We start from the raw sequence: 19,156 nt of genomic DNA, 5'->3' as shown, positions 1-19,156 counted from the left end.
CTTTCCTGGATTTCCAGACATCTCCATTCTAGGACTGTGAGACGGCACTTGAAATGTCTGAGTTCACTGCTGACCCACACTAAACAAAAGTTTCAAATTAAATATAAAACTTTAACCAACCCACACAGTTCCCAAAGAATCATGCTAGGGCTGGGGATGTGGCCCAGCTGGTGGAATACTTCCTAGCATGGGCAAGCCGTGGCTTTGTTCCGTAGAAAAGCATTCACCAGGTGTGGTGGCAAACCCTTGTAATCCCAGCACCCAGAATATAGAGGCAGGAGGCTCCCAAGTCATCCTGGTTACAGGTTGAGTTTGAGGCCAGCCTGCGCTTCACGAGATCCCATCTCAAACAGCAAAAAGCACAATGAAAAACCAGCTGGGACCTGGAGAGATGGTTCAGTGGCTAAGAGCTCTGGCTACTCTTGCAGAGGCCCAAGGTTTACTTTTCAGCATCCACATGGCAGCTCCCAAGCATCTGTTACTCCAGTTCAGAGGAGCCAGCATCCTCTCCTGACCTCTGAGGGCACCAGGCATACACACAGTGTGTAGACATACATGCAGGCAAAATGCTCATATGCATAAAATAAAAATACATCTTAAAAAAAAACATATTGTTTGTACCAATAAAGTTTATCAAGAAGGAATAACAATGTACTTAGTGCAAAAGACCTGATCTCGGAACCCATGTGCATTCACACTGCATGGGGCCACCAGCAGCAAAGACAAAACTTGGCCCTTCAGCCTCTGTTTCTTTACAGGAGCCCTCTAAAACACCCTGCCTTTGCAATGCCAGCTTTAAACATAAAGAACCTAGTGGAGGTCTTGTAAGATGCCTCAGGAAGTAAAGGCAACCACCACCAAGCATGATGGCCTGAATTCAATTGCTGGGATCCACGGGACAGAATGAGAGAAGTGACTCCTACAAACTGTTCTTTGACTTCCATGGGTGTCCAAATAAATAAATGTGACAAAATTAAATGCATATAAATTTAAACATTTAGCAGCAAGTCAGTTGTGGAGGAAATGACTCCTCTTCTATGTGGGTGCCTCAACAATAAACAATAAAATAATCTATCAGGTGTAACTAATATCTGCAATGCATGAAAAATCTAAGATGTACCGATGGACACTGGCACAGGGATAAAGTCAGTGTGTGGTAGACACAGGTATGAGATAGGGAAAAGATCATCACAGAACAAGTGGGCAATGGATATGCAAGCACTCACTGGGAAATGTTCATGCGTATATTTTTGTGTGTAAATGACTGTGTATGGTGTGAGTGTTTATCTTATGCATGTGTGTGTGTAGGGGGCAGAGGGAGGCAGCATGCATCCACTGAGCACACATGTCATGTCCTGCTCTGTCACTCTCTACTTTATCCTAAAGACACAGAGTCTCTGAGTGACCCTGGAACTGAGCTCGTGGGCAGCAAACCCCAGAATTCCTCTAGCCTCTGTCTCCCATGGTCCTGAGGTTACAGATATATACACACACACTCTGCCCGGGTTTTTATGTGGTAAGAAGACATAAACTCAGGCACTTAAGCTTGCCCAACAAAGGATCTTACCCACTGAGCCATCTCCTCAGGCCCCTTATACATTATGAAACATTAAAATTTATTAATTTCTGTTTTAAAAACAAATTACCTGGGCTGTGTGAATAGCTTAATGGTCCAACACTAAGTCACTATGTGTAAGGCCCTGGGTTCAAATCCCAGCACCATAAAAACAACCACCACTGAGCCCCAATTCCCCAAGCCTGTTAAGTCATACATCTTCCAGTGTATGAGACACCTACCACAGACTCCATATCGTGCAGTGTTATCAGTTTCTGAAGCATCATCTTGTAAAAGGGGCGGATGAAAAAGCCTTATAAGAAAGAAAATATATTAGGATGATTATCAATTAAAAACAAAATAAAAACCCCACATTAAAAAAGTTTGCTACTTGATGCTAACCATCCAGCAGCTTGCCATGATAAACTGCCATCCCGGCCACACGACCGATGAACTTGAAGTACGACAGGTGATCTTCGTTACACAGGCCCGAGTTTGGATTTATCTGGAGGGTGTAATTATCCCTGTAAAGACAAGCCACATTTATGTGACCTTCTCAATACTTCATAGGAAAAATTTCACATAGGCAAGTGATTATGAAAATGTCCTCTTTTATTTTTCTCTACTAAAATCAATGGATCTGATAATGGTCTTTTAAAAAAAATCTCCATTTCTGTCAAAAGATGGGAATAACCTCAAAGGACGGTAAAGGAATAGGCAAAACCTACACATTTTTATGTTCAAAACACAAAGAGAAAACCGTGAAACTTGGTGTAACATGGGTGGACTCTGAAGACTGGCTGTTGCACAATTCCCGCTGAACTGAATTCAAATACTCCCCTCCTGGAAGGAGGGCGGGGCTCTTAAGACTCAGAAAGTGCTGAAGAGCATTGAGACCAGGGGGTTGGATTTCCAGAACCCACTCCAGTTCCATAGATCTGAAGTCCTCTGCTAGCCTGTAAGGGTACTGCATGCATGTGGTGCACAGACATACACGCAGGCAGACACCTGCACACATTAAATGAAATAAAAACGACCCAGGATGTTATCAAAACTTACAAGATCCACAAAGCCCTCTCCTGGGTTAGGTAAAGCAGCCATAACTGAGGGGAGAGGAATGCTGACCAACTGACTGATCTACCTGGTCATGTGCCCTGAGGGTCCTCACCCATGCCAGGGTGGGCTTCTGTTACCCAGCTGCCTTTGAGTCATCCCTGGTGCCAGAAGAGTCCCTCACCCTTCTTCTGAAAGTAATCCAAATAATTTCAATGGTTTGATAAGTTGGGGTTTTGTTTGAATCCTAATTTGGTCTGTTCTGTGCTCCCTATCTGGGAGGAAATAGAGATTTGTTCATGTTTCCCAAAGAAATGTCACTTGCCATATGCTAAGTGAAATAATGCCTATACCAAGGACAAATGTATGTTTCCATTCATCTAATGTAACTAGAGTAGTCAGATTCACAGAGAATAGTAGACTGGTGGCTGCCAGGAGGTGGGGAACAAGTATTTAAAAGGGGTAGACTTATTTTAGGAGAATGGAAAAGTAGAGTTCAGTGATGCAGAATGGATTTGAAATGCCAGCCACGTGTGTGCTGACAGAGGGCTGGGGTGGAAGCTCTGTGGGGGAGGACTTGCCAATCACGTGCAATTTAAGTGCTCACAAACACACAGTTAAAAACATTTTAACACAACTTAACATGTTATACACATTTTAACACAACTTAAAAAGGTCACCTCTGACGTACCGGTTAGTCTCCCCATGACACCAATCATGTATGTAGCTCATGCTTTCTAAAGTTAAACCAAGTTTGTAGATTGTGATTCCCCCCTTCCATACGTGATCATTTAAAGTATTTATGCCAAGTGTGGTGGCACGTGTCTATAGTTTTAGCTAATCAGGAGGCTGAGGAAGGATTGCTTAAACCCAGGAATTCAAGGCTTGCCTGGGCAACACAGTGAGTCCTGGTAAATAAGGAAGGAACACTTACGTAGCAGAATATTCAAAGAGCCCGTAGTACGGGTTAAACATTTCCTTTGAAATGAGGAAGAACCATTCCCGAGCAACTCCTCCATAGTCAAGTCCCTTTTCACCATCGAACTCGATCCAGAGTCGAGCCTTGAGGAAGTCAGCTCTCTTCACACCCATAATTCTCCGGTAAGAGTCTTCCAGAACATTTGCACGGCGAAGCTTCATCTCAAATTTGTTTGGAATGTCATTCTGCAGAGCCAGAGAGACAGACATGGTTTAAATCAGCCCAGTGTGTTTATCACACTCCACTCTGTGCCAGCAACCCTCTTCCTTTTAAGTAAAACCATCAGGAAAAACACACTGGGGCACACTAATCTCCCCCACATCAAGAAACAGGGTCCATTCTTGTCACCCAGGTTAGCCATGACTTTGCTAATATCTCAGGCTAGCCTAGAACTCAAGGCCTTCTTGCCTTAGCACTCCCCTGCCCCACGTCTACCCTGGATGTACTGTCCCCCCTAATCACTCCTGATTATGTCTACAGGAGCTACAGCTGGTGAAAATAAACCCAGAAGGCACTTTGCGAGTAATGAGCTCCATGTTGTTACAGGTTTGGTCATTCTCTTGTCAAAGTTCTACCTAAGTGGCCACTCGCCTGCTGCCAGCTACCCACCAACTGCTGCTAGCTGCTCACTACTCCCGTCCCCAGGCACTGTCCTCTACATTTGGCAGGTTCATCCATCCACTCTTCATAACAAACACATTACCATAAGCCGACATATGTGTTTTAACATGAGAAACTACAGACAACAGAAACTGAAAAGGTCTGGCTTCCCAGCCTCGGCTCTTAATGTAGGACACTTGGCTCCCCCATTTCCTGTACGCCTGTCTTCAGAGATAAATGCAGGTAACTCTGCCTCAGACCCCACTGTAAACATTATAGTGTATCTGAGTGTCTCATTCCATTTGTGTACAACCGTCAAGTGGGTGCTGTTGGAAGAGAAGCTCTCCTGCTGTCAGCTCAAAGACAGACAGACATCACTCTGTTTAGGGAAAGCAGAAAGCCCCACAGGAACTTAAAAGAAGCAGCTCACAGAGGCAACATGGGCATCGTACCAGTTTCCCCTGCTGCTCAGACACGTTAAAGAGTGGTAGAATTGGAGAAAAATGGTTTTTAAAAGACTAATTACCAAGGGGCTCAGCAGTTAAGAGCACTGGCTGCTTATCCAGATCAGGGTTCAATTCCCAGCACCCACTAAGGCAGCTCACAAGTATCTGTAACTCTAAAATCTGACACCCTCACACAGACATACATGTAGACAAAACACCAAAGCACATAAAATTTTACACACACACACACACACACACACACACACACACACACACAAACATAAATCAAACTAAATACCTGGCAACTGGTGCAGTGTTATGTAAGTAAACCTTTCTGGGACAGACGCCATAATGGATCCGGGGGTGGGGAAAGGAAACTAAAATTGGGGTATCAAACATACTTCAAGAACTGTACGGTTTTGTGGTAGTGTGGTGGAGGTAAGTTTGTTGAGGACAAACCTTATAGGAGTCGTCCAAGAACTATCTATCAGGGGGAATATGCAGGAGTGAGCTCTTGGTGTGCACTCCAGGCCAGACTGTTTCAAAACACTAGCAATGTATTTATTTATATTTAAATTCTGGGGTACTGTGTGTGGTTGTATGTGCAGGTCAGAGGTCAGTATTCAATGTCTTCCTGAATTGTTCCACATTTATTCATTTTTTGTTTTTGTTGGACACAGGATTTCTCTGTGTAGCTCTGTAGACTAGGCTGGCCTAGAGAGATCCCCCTGCCTCCGCCTCCCGTGTGCTAGGATTAAAGGTGTGCAACACCAGGCCCAAGGTCCCATCGATTGATTGATTGATTGATTTATCAGAGTTTCTCTGTGTAGCCCTAGCTGTCTTGGAATTCTCTGTGCAGACTAGGCTGACTTTGAACTAGACAGATCTGTCTGCCACTGCCTCCTGAGTGCCCAGCAAGGACTTTAACAACTGGACTATCTACCCATTTCTCTCATCAAATGCTTTAAAATCAGAACGCCTAAAAGTAGAAAACAATTTTTAGAGTAATTTAGACATAAAGCTATTGTTTAATGATATCATCAAAGCTCTGCAATATTTAAATGTCCTTTTCTATTTAAAAAAATTCTACTGGAAAATATAATACACACACACACACACACACACACACACACACACACACACACACACACCCCAGTATATTATTTTGTTAAATTTGTGAAAAACTCTGGTATCCAACCCACCATTTTGAATCATTTCAAGACACCAGCTTGGAGCCCTAGAAAGTACAACTCAATATTGCCACCTAGTGGCCCCGCTCCTAAACTGCAGGGAAAGGAGGATGGGACCAGCACACAAGGAAGACATTTAAAATGTTAGTTGCACCAAAGGATGAGCAGATGAATTTAATTTTAAACATACTGGCAATTTTGTGATGGAAGAAATTGTACTGAACATATCTCCCGAACATAAGGAAATAAGAGGCAATACCACTATTTGCACTTTCTGTTCACTGTTAATTTTTAAATTATGTGGAAATGTGTTGTGAAGCTGTGAAGAATGGATGGTTATTAACACTCAGTGTGGTAAAGGAATCCAAAAGTCTCAAGCACACTCACAGGGCTAGAGATGGCTCAGTGGTTAAGAGCACTCATTGCTCTTACTGAGGACCCAGATTCAAACCCATATGTTAGCTCCATCTTCTACAGGCACCAAAGATCAGGCACACATGTGGCCTGTATGCATGAATGTCGGCAAAACACTCATACACACAGAATAAATCAATCTTCTGTAAAACATAACCCCTTTCCCCATGACAGTGAACACTCAGTGCTCCAACACAGCTGTATGTATGTATCTGTAAATCCTCGTCATACGGCCTCTCCCCTGCAGAGAGTGGTGGTTCCGAGGCTGTTACAGTACACTAACCTGTTTCTTCAGCTTTCTTCGGAAGAACTCATACTTCCTTTTGTAATCCCTGGAGTAGGGCACTGCCTTTAGTTGAAAAATTTGGAAAGACAAAGTTTAGGTTTCATTCTGGAACATTTTTACATTAGCCACCCCTCCAGACATCTTATGAATATACACAAAGAAAGAATTGAAAAACCCTTATGTTCAATTTACTAATTTTTGTGAATGAACAAAATCTGAAGAAAAAAATGTCTGGTTTGCACTGTTTTTGGATTGACCGGTGTCAGCCTAGGCTGAGCAGCTGGCTCCAGCCTCTGAACATGTGTCATGGCCCCCAAATTTGTGGTGCGCAGTAAAAATGGCTTCACACCATCTTTTCCAAGAAAAGAGTAGGCATGGTGAGGAGGAAGGGAAGGCCAGGGGAGGCTGTTCCTCTCGGTTCCATCCTTGACCTAGAGGGTCGGGATGGGGGAGACTCACTGGTCCAGTTGTTGCCACGCTCTGAGTCCGAGGGTCTTCCCACTGTGTCTTTTTTGTATCTAGGAGGGAAAGGGAAAGAGAAGTTCCTCTTGTTCATGTCTACAACCAAGTTCTACAAAGAGCTACAACAGAGAGGTCAGGCAGCACAGCACTTACTGTGGTTTATATAGAAGACTCTTCCATCTGTGTGGGTTCTTTCTTCCCATCCTGGCTGTAATGAAACATTTGTTATAATTATGTTAGCACCAGGCCTTAGATGGACAGGCTATTTAAAAAGAACCTCCCAAAACCCAAACAAACAACCCCAACAAATTGGCACTGGCTCTATGCTTAATTTGCACATATCATTTTTAGCAGGCGGTATCAATAGTTTAATAACAATGTTAATTATAGTTAAATAACTCCTATATTTGAAGGTACAAAGTATCAGAGTTAGTCATCAGCTCAGCAGCATAACTTACAGGTAAAGGTCCCAGGTCATTGTCCACTGGTGTCTTTGCTTTCAGATGCTTCAATCTTGGATCATCCTTTATTTGGTTAAATCACAAATAAAATAACACACATATTTTAAAATAATAGTGGTGCTACAGTTGTTCTGTAAAGTCAATGAGTATTTAAAATACTTCTTTGGAGTTGGAGAGACAGCTCAGTGAGGAAAGCATTTGCCATGAAAGAGTGAGGACTCGAGTTTGGAACCCCTGAACCCATGTAAATACCAGATCAACACCATGGACCATTGTAACTCTAGCCTTGGATGGAGGAGCGGGGATCCCCATGGCAAGCTGTTTAGGTAGACTAGAGGCACAGACAAGCTGTGGGCCCAAGTGACAGAGCCTATCTCATCGAATTACTAAAAGAACAATGGAGGATGATTTCTGGCATCAACTTCAGGCCTCAACATGCACACAGAGTTAGCAAGCTCACACATTATACACACACAGCAAGCACATACATACACAAACGCAGCACACATAAAACATGCACACACACACACACACACACACACACATATGAGGACAACATCTGGGCTGGTGAGATGGCCCACTGGGCTGAGGAATCTGCTACCAAGACTGATAACCTGAGTTTGATACCTGAGACCCACATAGAAGGAAAGAAAAGACTCATACAAGTTGCCTTCTGACCTCCACACATATGTGGTGGCACAAAAACATGTACACATACAGGATAAATAAATGCAAGGGTGTAATTAAGCAAACAAATAAAAAAAAATATCATGTTGTGATATCTGTTTGGGTATTGATTTATATTTTCTTTTTGAAAGAGAGGATAGCCTAAAATTAAAGTAACTAAGATCAATTCACATCCAAAAAAATAACAAAGTTCAATTTACCTGGATTAATTAATTATAATTACTTTAATATTATTGTATTGGTCAAGTTGTTAAGCTTCCTTAGATTTGTTTCAGTTATGTTGACCTTTTTAAGTCTCAAGTGTAATGTTTGGAGAACTTTTTTTGGTGATGAGCTAAACATCAAACAACTTTAAGACTTAAACTAAAAATATCAGGACTCAGCAATTAACAGTATTGGCTGTTCCTTCAGAGGACCAGAGTTTGGCTCTCAGCACCCATGTGGTAGCTCACAACCAACTGTAACTCTAATTCTAGGGGATCTGACATCCTCTTCTGGCCTTCACCGGTGCATAGGCATACATGTAGGCAGTCATACACATAAAATAATGTAAATAAATCCCAGCAACAACAATAACAAAGTATCTGTCCTGCCTAGCTTTGCAGAATCTTTCTGATAATATTAATAAATGAGATAATCTTAAGCCTTTATGGAAGCCTTTATGAGTAGTGAGTCAAAAGTTGGAAACAGGAAATAACTGTGAACACCTTCATAAAAATCTAACAATCTCAAAAAAGAAGCATAAATATACTTAGCTACAATAATGCTATTAAGACTCCATGGAGCTGGGAGTGTGGCTCAGTTGGAAAACACTTGCCTAGCGGGCCCAAAGCCCTGGCTTCCATTCCCCACAAAAACAGCGCCTCAAATGTGGGGACTCAGGAGGTGGAGGCAGGAAGAGCAGGAGTTTAAGTTCAGGTTCAGTTTTACAGTAAGTTCTAGGCAAGTCTGGACTGCATGAGGCCCTACCTCAAACAAGAACAAACCCAACCCACAAACCAAGACTTCTGCATGTAATTTACTGACCATTAGGAAAGGCAGACTGCGCTAGCACATGTAATAGATGCAGAAGCACTTGTTGCTATAAATTTAACTCGAGGAGCATGGAAGTTACCCAGGCGGTGGTCTTGGTATTGTGATCAATAAAGAAAGGCTCCCATGTGGTGCGTGCCGGACTTCCCAACCTTTGGGAAGGAATCTTTGCTTAGTGTCAGATGGCAGACTCACCTGTTGAGTGGGGCCATTGGTGGGGAGCTGTGGGTAAAGGCCTGCGGAACTTGGGCTCGATGGCAGCTGACTGGCCTCTGCTGTGGCCTGGCATATTAATTAAGTCATAGTGTAAAACTATAGAGAACTCACAAATAAAGAATATAATTAACGCTTGAAGAGAAGGCACACTTGTAAACCAGTCCTAAACATTTGAGGCTAACTCTTACAGATTTATTTTATTATGTGGAGGTGGTGCGTATGTCTGTATATGAGTGCAGGGGCCTGTGGAGAGGAGGCTGGAGGTGTCAGATTCCCTAGCGCTGGAGTTACAGATGATGATGCGGCCCTGGTGTGGGCACTGGAACTGAACTTGAGTCCTCTGGAAGAGCATCAGGTGCTCTTGAATCACCGAGCCATCTCTCCAGGCCCAAATCACCAACATTTTAATATTTCTTTCCTGAAATTTAAATAAAGTTTTCTACCAAACTTGGTTTTTTATAATTACGTAGTCAACTAATTCATAATAGTTTTCTCAGCTAATTAACACAAAGTAAGATGAATGTTAACTGCGGTGGGCGCATCTGTCCCAGGAGGCATGGCCGCCAGCCTGTGTAGCAGAGCTGCGGAGGGACCAGTACCCAGGTCAGAAAGGTAGTTTTGCCCTCTAAGACTCACAGTGGGAACACCCCAGCACAGGAAGTGGCTTTGGGGGCCAGTGAGATGGCTGAATGGGCAAAGGTACTTGCTGCCAAGCCTGAGGTCCTGAGTTTGATTCCCCAGAACCCATATGGCAGAAGGAGATGACCAACTCCTGTATGTTGTCCTCTGATCACCCCCTTCCAAAGACAGACAGACAGACAGACAGACAGACAGACAGACAGACACACACACACACACACACACACACACACACACACACACACACACACACACACGCCGAAACGACACAGTCATCCGATGGACTAGATTATTACTCTGTTCTCCTCGCCCTGATTAGATTTGCTCCAGGTAATGACATATACTGGAGTCCACAGGAGATGGTGGAACAGAGCCCGAACTCACCAAGGAAGCTGTAAGGAGACAAGCTGAGAGAGCACGGTACCTGCATGGTGGGCTTGGCCCATGTGGTTGTTTTAGAATTGTGGTCTACGTAGTATGACCGTCCTCTTTCGTCTTGTTTTTCTTCCCAACCTGGTGGCAATCCAGATGAAGTAGGCAAAAGCTAATGTGTAACAAGAAAATCCGTGTTAACCAGGGAGAGCCTGAGGGGAGCCCCTGGCCTTTCTCCACTGTCAGAGCTTGGGAAATGGTCCTTATTTTATCTTGAACTAAAACCACTCATCACAACAGAAAACGGGCAGATGAGACATTTTAAATTCAGGACAATGGGCCTTACTTTAAATAATATTTAAAAAAGTAAAAATAAAAAGCAATTCACTTGGGAAGAAAGAAAACAATGAAAATGATAAAATATGCCAACACTAGGAGCCATATAGTTAGGGACACACACACAGGCACACATACATGAACTGAGGAGATTATTGCTAACACTGGCCCACTTTGTGGATGGTAAATTGAGACATTGGAAAGGAAATGACTCCTAGGCCAGTGCTTCTGAAAAGCAGCTGAGGTCTGAACCGAAGCACACTAACCACAGAAACCTCATTTAAGTGGAGGGAGGCAGGGGATCCCTGTGAGTCTGAGGTTAGCCCAATCTACCAAGTGAGTTCCAAGGCAGTCAGGGACTGCACAGTGAGATCTTGTCTCTGCTTACACATGCGCTGGGCTAATAGGAGGCCAGACAAGACAGGATGTCGATCCCTAAACAGGATACCAGGGAAATGCCCCGTGGCTTCTGTGATTTAATCTATGTTGACCAGGCCCATGGGCTCCAGAGTTAGGTGGGCCCTCATCCTCAGCACAGGATGGAAGCGATCTGTTGGGGGACAATCTTTTTGTACATTGTAAAGATGTGTTTCTGCCTAAGATGCCTTTTGATTGGTTTCATAAAGAGCTGAATGGCTAATAGCTAGGCAGGAGAGATCGGGGGCACTTGGGGAAAGAGAACTATGGGAAGATTCTGGGCACGATGACGACATCAATGAGATGCAGAACAAGTAGGACATACGAAAGGCAGAACATAGATTAATTGAAGTGGGTTAATTTAAGTTTTAAGAGCTAGATGGATAAAAGCCTAAGCCAAAAGCTAAGCTTTCATAATTAAGTCTCTGTTGTCATTTGCAGACTGGCAATCCGAAAAGTCTGACTACAGGAATCCTTTTCAGTAGGGAACCATCTTTTTAAAACAGATGAACCACTTCCAAGGTGATGATTCTGGAGCCTCAGCATCCCCATGCTGTAATCCCATGAATGCACAAACCTCATTCGCATAGCTATTACACGGCCCACCATTCACAGGTGCAATGATTGGTGGCAAAGTGAGGATGTACTCCCAAGGGGAGAAATGAATCATGCACTCAGATGAGAGAGGAAGAGAATCAGGACTTTGAGGATACCCAGGTGTTTGGAAGAAGGCAGACAGGTGCCAAGGCAGCAGGTGGCAGACAATGGGAAGGGAGGGCTGAAAAGGCCTCAGAGTATATAGCTCAGTTGGTATAGTGCTTGTCTAGCAAGCATGAAGCCATACATTTAATTCCCAGGACTACTTGAGTCAGGCATGGTGGCACTTGGGAGATGGAGGCAGGAGGATCAGGCATTCAAGGCAGGCCCGGGACACATGCGACCCTGTAACAACCAAACGAAAGTGACCATGCAAGGGGACTCAGAAAGACAGCGGAGGGGAGAGAATCGCCGTCAAATGACGGGGCGGGTCTTGGCTGAGTGGTGTACTGAGAGCCCCCCCCCCATGTCTCCTCAGCCCTCTGCTGGGCAGCCACTCACACTCAGTGTTGTGATACACAACGATTAAAAAAAATGACTGAGTTTTCTGTCTTCCATTCTTGGCTGAGAGGAGAGAACTTACCACGGGAAGTGCAGGCTGTTCCTCAAAGATACAGGCTTGCAAGCTGCCTCTTCTGCCGGAATGATTCTTGGGGGGGGGGGGGGAGAAACAACACTTTTAGGTCTTCCCTCCACGCAGACAAGGAAGTGAGGGCGAGGGTGATGGGGCAGAAGATAACACGGTGGGGGTGAAGACTCATGGGGGCCTCTCTTTCCTCCCTCCACCCCACAAAGGGCCAGTTCTGTGTGCCCTTTCTCCCAGCCCCTCTGCTGTCACAACTGGACTTGATTTTCCCTGTGGACACCGTGCTAACTCACTCCTTCATGCCACTCAGTCTTTCTATCTGGTGCTCAGTACATTCATCTTTCCTGATGGTTAGAGTAGAGTGTGGCTCTTGTTCTCCCTAAACTTAATTCTCACCATTTGCCACCCTAACCACCTCAGCAGGGACAAGGCTTCCTGCTACAGCCAGAGGGCTAGATCGAGTCCCCTAGTTCTCTGGCTGATGCCTTCAGCAGAATGTCAGCTACCACTCGGATGTACAGCACCAAACAGTGCTTCCGCTCTGGGGCCGGCCTCTTCCTCATCTCTGGTCACTTCAGGCTTCACAGCTCACCACTGGGCATTCCACTCCAATGACTTATTTCCTGGAAATCCCATATTCTCTCTTCCCCTTTCCCGTGATATATAAGCCCTAACCACTAACCGAAACATCTTATTTTTGTTATTAAATGACATCAAAGCATAAACACACATGCATGAAACCGAATCCCAAATTATATATCTAAGTTCATCACAACAGGAAAATGGTGGATACATTCAGGAGAACTTGTACAAGAGCCATGCCACAACCTTAATATTGTTTTTGGTGATTTTAAAACAGGTACAATGAAATTCATGGAAACAGTCCAATTAGCAAGAGAAAAAAAGTTCCCCAAAGGCCTAATAAGATGACCTAAAGGGGATGAGGGTATGGCTCAGAGTAGGACACAAGTTCTATATGCATAAGGCTGAGTTTGATTCTCACACCTAAACAACCAACCCCTCAACACAGAACAGAAACACACATACAAATAAACCATTTACAATTATGTATAGGGGTTTGAGAGATGGCTCAGCAGTTAAGAGTGCTTGCTGCTCTTCCAGAGGACCAGATTTGAAATTTAGCACCCATCAGGTGGCCCACAGCTACCTGTAACTTCAGCTTCAAGGGATCTGATGCCCTCTCTGGCCTGCATGGGTACTACACTCATGTGCAAAAACCCATATAAAACACATATATATCATTAAAAATGTATCTCTAAAAATGTTAAAAGTATACATATATGCTTGTGAATGTATAGAAAATGTTTAGGACACCATGTCCTGAGCTGTTAATGGTCACCGAGGGGACATAATTACCAGTTAAGAAGAACCATTTATTGTTCTGTAGGCCTCAATACTGTTTCAGGTTTAAATACAAGGTAAGACCACTCTTCACTGGTGACACTTGTACATGGCCTACGCATGACGAGTGTATGCCAGCATGCCTGGTTTTTATTTTACATGGGTTCTGAGCATCATACTAGGGACTCTTGTGCATGGCAAACCCTGCAGAGTCATTTCACCATACCTAGTCTGTGAATCTTACAAATCCTTTCCCCAGCCCCCCCAACAAATTAATTAAATGAACAGGAAACAGAAAAACCAGGTGGGAGAAAGAAAGGGAAAGAGATAGTTGAACTGATGGATAATCATATAGGTAGGTACATGTAGCTGTGTAGGGAAGCTTCTTGAAGAAGGTGCTACAAGTACGCAACCATTGCCCACTGAGATCCAACACTGAATGCTAGTTCCTCTAACTGCTCAACTCTGAGATACGGTGTGAACGTGGCTATGGACAAGTGGGAATGGCTGGATTCCAATGACACCTTATTTATGGCAACAGGCAGCTGCAGATTTGGCCCACAGGGCACCACGATGACCCCTGCACTAGAATGAAAGTCTTGTAAAAGCAAGGGGTTCTGCCTGCTTTATTACAGATGAATTCTCAGTGAGTGATAACCTGGTCAGCCCACAGGAAATAAGTCACTGAATAAAGCAGAGAAGGATCAGCATCCATAGAGCGTAAACTCTGCCTTCTCCTGAGCCTCATGATACAGATTAGAAAAAAATAGCCAGAGTTCCTCATGGGGGTGGTGTATGCTTGGATGCTTGCTTCTGGACCCTGCAGACAGCAAGTCAAATGGGCACCTCTCATTTAATCCACATGGCTTATTTACACGTGTATAATGGTGACATTTGTGATGCAATGTTAAAACCTCATGGAGGGGATGGAGAGAATGCTCAATGGCTAAGAGCTCCTTTTGATCTTCTAAAGGACCTGAACTCAATTCTCAGCACCCACATGGTATCTCACAAGTGTCTTTAACTCTAGTTCCTGGGGATCTGCCTTTGAGGATACCAGGTATGTATGTGGTACACATACAATGCAGTCAAAAGATTCCTACACATAAAAATGAATTAGAACAGAACAGAACAAAATAAAAACCCTCATATAAGAGAGACAAGTAGCCTGCAGCACCCAAGAATTGACCTGGTACACACAGGTAAGATCAGGACAAACTTCAGATGCCTTCTAAAATATGTCTGAACACAGGCAAAATAAAAACACTAGCTGAGCTACAAAATGACAAACAGCCGCCATGACCTGGCAAGAGATTGATTGCTCTTCTCTGCCACTCACTGAGTTACTGTCACCTCAGATAAGACCCAAGCACACAGTTTTCTCCATTTCTGGACAGCACTGTCCTCCCTGACACCCTCTCACAGACCATGTGTGCTCTCTCGCTGAAATGTGCAAGCTCAGATTTTGGTTTCGTTGTTTCCGGTGGAACCCTGAGACTACAGTGACCATTAGGATTACTCATATTCTCACACTCTGCCCCATACTGTTAGTGGAACGATAACTGAAAAAAATGACCATACTATCTATCAAGTCCCAACATGTATCATTACATGCTATTTAAAACAAAGGTTTGCATAAAAACATAACTGCTGAATCTTATTTATGATATGAAATCACAAAGCCATGACAAAATCGAAGACAGCTTACTGAGCTGGTGACAAGCTGGCCAGTGGCTGGATTTCCATACACAGCAAGTCTGGTATCTAACTCTTCTGCAAGGCGAACCTGCACGTCTACGTGACCCGATGAAGGTGACTGGACAGCCTGACCGCTATACACATCGTTTTCCTCATCTCGTACAATTTCCCAATTCTAAAAAGAACAGAATCCACTTGAGCCACATGTACACTCATCCAATGCTTTAAGATGTTCTGGAGACAGGAACAAGAGAAGGGTTCATACCTCAGGGGACTCTCGGTTGTCAGCACTATCCACCTCCTCCGATATCTGGCGCCTGGTGGTAAACGCCCGCTGTGCCTGCAGCTGAATATTACCATTCTCAGCATCTGTGAGGTCATCCCTAGGGTAGAAGTGTAAGAAGGTATCATTCCTGCCACATCACAGTTAGAACCACAACCAGAGACTCTGCAGTTAATAAATACTGTGACTGAAAATTTACTGCTTTTGATCAAAAGCCATGTCAATATACTGATCATACTGTCAACAGGTTGGTACCTGGTCTGGGGGGACTAGGAAAGGGGAAGAGAAAGTATCTTGGAAGTGAAAAGTCTCATGCAAATGTGTAAGTAATAGCTGACATATTTCATCACTGTGCCTAGGACAGAATCCTAGTTTACTTCTTGTTACCATGACCAAAACAAATAAGGGAGGAAAGGGTTTATTTTATTTTATGGTTCCAGTCATCATTAAGGAAGTCAGGGCAGGAACTCAAGTCCAGAACACGGAGGCAGGTTCTGAAGCAGAAGCCATGATGATGCTTACTGGCTAGCATACCCATGGCTTGCTCAGCCTGCTTTCTCATACAACCCAGGACCACTTGATCTGGGATAGCACTGCCCACAGTAAGTAGCACCCTCCTACATTCATCATCAATCCAGAAAATTCCTGAGACATGCCCAGAGGCATATCTGATGGAGACAACTAGTAGCCATAAAACTGACTGGGGCAGGTCACATCTGCTTTATAACTCATTTACTATTATTTTACCACATTAGCATGAGAATAAAACCCAAGTCACTGCTATGTTATATTCTACCTCTGTGAATTGAGTAACTGATAGAAATGGTCTTATTAACCAGGAGCAACACTCTCCATGCAACATGCACCAGGTAAATGGCAGGCAGCGAAAGAACTCTATATTTGTAAGTTTAACATACTGAGATCTGAGTCCAGAAAAGGTGCAATATCTGTTTAATAGGCTATCAAATGGGGAATTTTATTAATATATTCAGTAAAAAAAATGTTAATTAAAAAAATTTGTAAGTACGCGCGCGCTAGCGCGTGTGTGTGTTATGTACCTGCCTGTGCCATGGGTGTGCCTGTAGAGGTCAGAGAACAACTTGCAGGGATTGGTCCTCTCTACCCACCTTGTTGGTACTGGGGATCAGACCCAAGTTGTCAGGTTTAGAGGCCAGTACCGTTACTCAGTGAGTCATCCCACTGACCTCCAAAATATTAATTTGATGTAATATTAGACTAGGAAAGTTAGGAAACTAGGTCTTTAAAAATATAATTGTCGGGCAGTGCTGACACAAGACTTTAATCCCAGCATTCTAGAGGCAGAGGGAAGTGGATCTCTGAGGGTTCAAGGACAGACTGGTCTACACAACAAGTTCTAGGACAGCCAGGGACACACAGAGAAAGCTCTGTCTCAAAAAGTCTAAATAAATAAAATATTATTATGATTATTGTTGTTGTTTTCCAGACAGAGCCTGACTATGTAGCCCTAGGCTGTCCTAGAACTTACTGTGTACAGCAGGCTGGCCTCAAACTTATAGACAGTTCAGTGGTTAAGAGAACAGGCTCCTCTTCCAGAAAACACAGGTTCAGTTCCCAGCACCCATAGAGCAGCTCATAACTGTCTATAGTGTCAGTTCTAGGCCATCTTATACTCTCCTATGCACAGACACACATGTAGGCAAAACAGCCACATGCACAGTATAAAAGCACAATGGGCAGTTTGGGGTACAGTGTGCGATACACACGGGTGCACATACTGTAAGGACTGTGTAATAAGCAGATGAGAACACACAGGTGCTCACCTTGTAATGACTATCTAATAAGCAGATTAGAATACATGGCACATTTACCACCATCCATTTGTCACTTCTAGGTGGTCCAAGCATTCAGCTTCTTTTCTTGTTTTTACAAATGTTCAATGCAGTATTAGCACCCATCTCAGTGGTCCACAGAACACAGAAACTGTGTCTAATTGTCCTTCTGCTCACAGCCATTGTCTCCCAACCCACAGGGCCACTAGATCATTTCTTACTCTGCTGTTGCTGGTAACAACATTAACTGTGACTTTTGGGTCTAAGGAATGTTTACATGTTTTTTTTCTACCTGAATACTGCCATCTGATTCTGACACCAGCCACAGTGAAAGACACACGACTCTGCTTGGCAGGTCTGTCTGTCAAAGACAGGGGTGGCTTTGCATCTGCAGCCGGAATGTGATCTTGCAGATCCTGATGCCTCTGCTGGAGATGTGACCACTGGGCTACTTTGGCGGGACTTGACAATAGACAGGACCCAGGTTCGTGGGAAATATGAGATGTACAGAATCAGGAGGTTAATGGACTGGTAAGTGCGTGTCAAGAACCCAAAGCCTGAAAACAGCCATTTGAGGCCACATGAGCAAAAAGCAGGAGGAGCATCTGACCCTGAAAAGAGTCTAGAAATTTACACACAAGTTTCCTTCGTTTGCTCATTTGCTTTGGTGCTGGGGATTAAACCCACAGCCTTGAGCTTGCTAGCCAAGTACTTTACTAGTGAGCTAAACCTCTGACCCCGAACGAGATCATTACCCAATTTTGTATTAAAAAAAAAAAAAAAAGTCACTAAGGAGACATTAACTTGAATATACCAAAGGTCATTATGTCCTTGCTCTCTGCATGTGAGAAGGTTTGTGTCTACTGTCCAAATGGGAGATGGGTCCTTAACATAGTACCCTTGTTAGTTCCTCTATGATTGAAAAATTATTTTAAAAATGAAGGGCTGGGGTTGTAGTTCAGTGGCAGAATGCTTGCTTAGCATGAACAAGACACTTGTTCAATCTCTAGCAGCAGAGAAACATTGCAGAAAATACAAATTTTATATTTTAACAGCCCACCACAAAAATTTCTAAAGTATGTGCATGTACTTGTTGCACAGACACACATGCAAGCAAAACACCCATATACATGTAACCTTACTGTAGCTAAGGATGATCTTGAAATTCTGACCCCTCCTACTGTAGCTAAGGATGATCTTGAAATTCTGACCCCTCCTGCCTCCACCTCTCAATTTCTGGGAGTACAGGTGTGCACCAACATATTCCATTTTATGTGGCACTGGGGACAGAACTCAGGGCCTCCTGTATGATAGACAAGTACTCTACCAACTGAGCCACAGCTGCACCCTCGAGTCATTTTTGTGTATGTACAGGTGTGATCATGGTACAGGTATAGGTATGTATGATCTAGGCACGGTACACATGTGGTGGTCAGAAGACAGCTTTTGGGATCTGGTTCCCTCTTTCTACTATGCAGGACTCGGGGATCAAACTTGAGTTGTCAGGCTTGTGGCAAGTTGACCCTCAAATAATCTTAAATATTATCAAAAAAAAAAAAAAAAAAAAAAAAAAAAAAAAGAGAGAGAACTTCAGCTGAGATAGACATTTTCGCTGACAGTTATCTAGTTTAAGGGTGCCTGTGCCACTGTGAATCTACTGGAGACATGGCATCA

At 43.7% G+C, this 19,156-nt stretch overlaps 1 protein-coding gene across 1 annotated transcript in view; it reads right to left on the bottom strand.

Annotated features, from left to right (window-relative positions):
- The window catches only part of Nedd4 (NEDD4 E3 ubiquitin protein ligase), a 111,318-nt gene that overhangs the window by 9,380 nt on the left and 82,782 nt on the right, over positions 1-19,156 (bottom strand). Inside the window, exons 13-23 of the mRNA XM_051197406.1 lie at positions 15,654-15,771; positions 15,399-15,563; positions 12,326-12,391; positions 10,445-10,564; positions 7,444-7,509; positions 7,139-7,193; positions 6,983-7,041; positions 6,521-6,586; positions 3,543-3,772; positions 1,958-2,079; positions 1,798-1,868 (exon numbers count right to left, since the gene is read on the bottom strand). Coding sequence (XP_051053363.1) covers positions 1,798-1,868; positions 1,958-2,079; positions 3,543-3,772; positions 6,521-6,586; positions 6,983-7,041; positions 7,139-7,193; positions 7,444-7,509; positions 10,445-10,564; positions 12,326-12,391; positions 15,399-15,563; positions 15,654-15,771 — 1,138 coding nt within the window. The remainder of the gene's footprint in view (positions 1-1,797; positions 1,869-1,957; positions 2,080-3,542; positions 3,773-6,520; positions 6,587-6,982; positions 7,042-7,138; positions 7,194-7,443; positions 7,510-10,444; positions 10,565-12,325; positions 12,392-15,398; positions 15,564-15,653; positions 15,772-19,156) is intronic.

Source organism: Phodopus roborovskii, unplaced genomic scaffold (assembly GCF_943737965.1).
Source record: "Phodopus roborovskii unplaced genomic scaffold, PHOROB, whole genome shotgun sequence".
In the NCBI taxonomy this organism is placed as follows: domain Eukaryota; kingdom Metazoa; phylum Chordata; class Mammalia; order Rodentia; family Cricetidae; genus Phodopus; species Phodopus roborovskii.
Note: the sequence above shows the minus strand (reverse complement) of the source record. Positions and strands in the feature narration are given on the sequence as shown.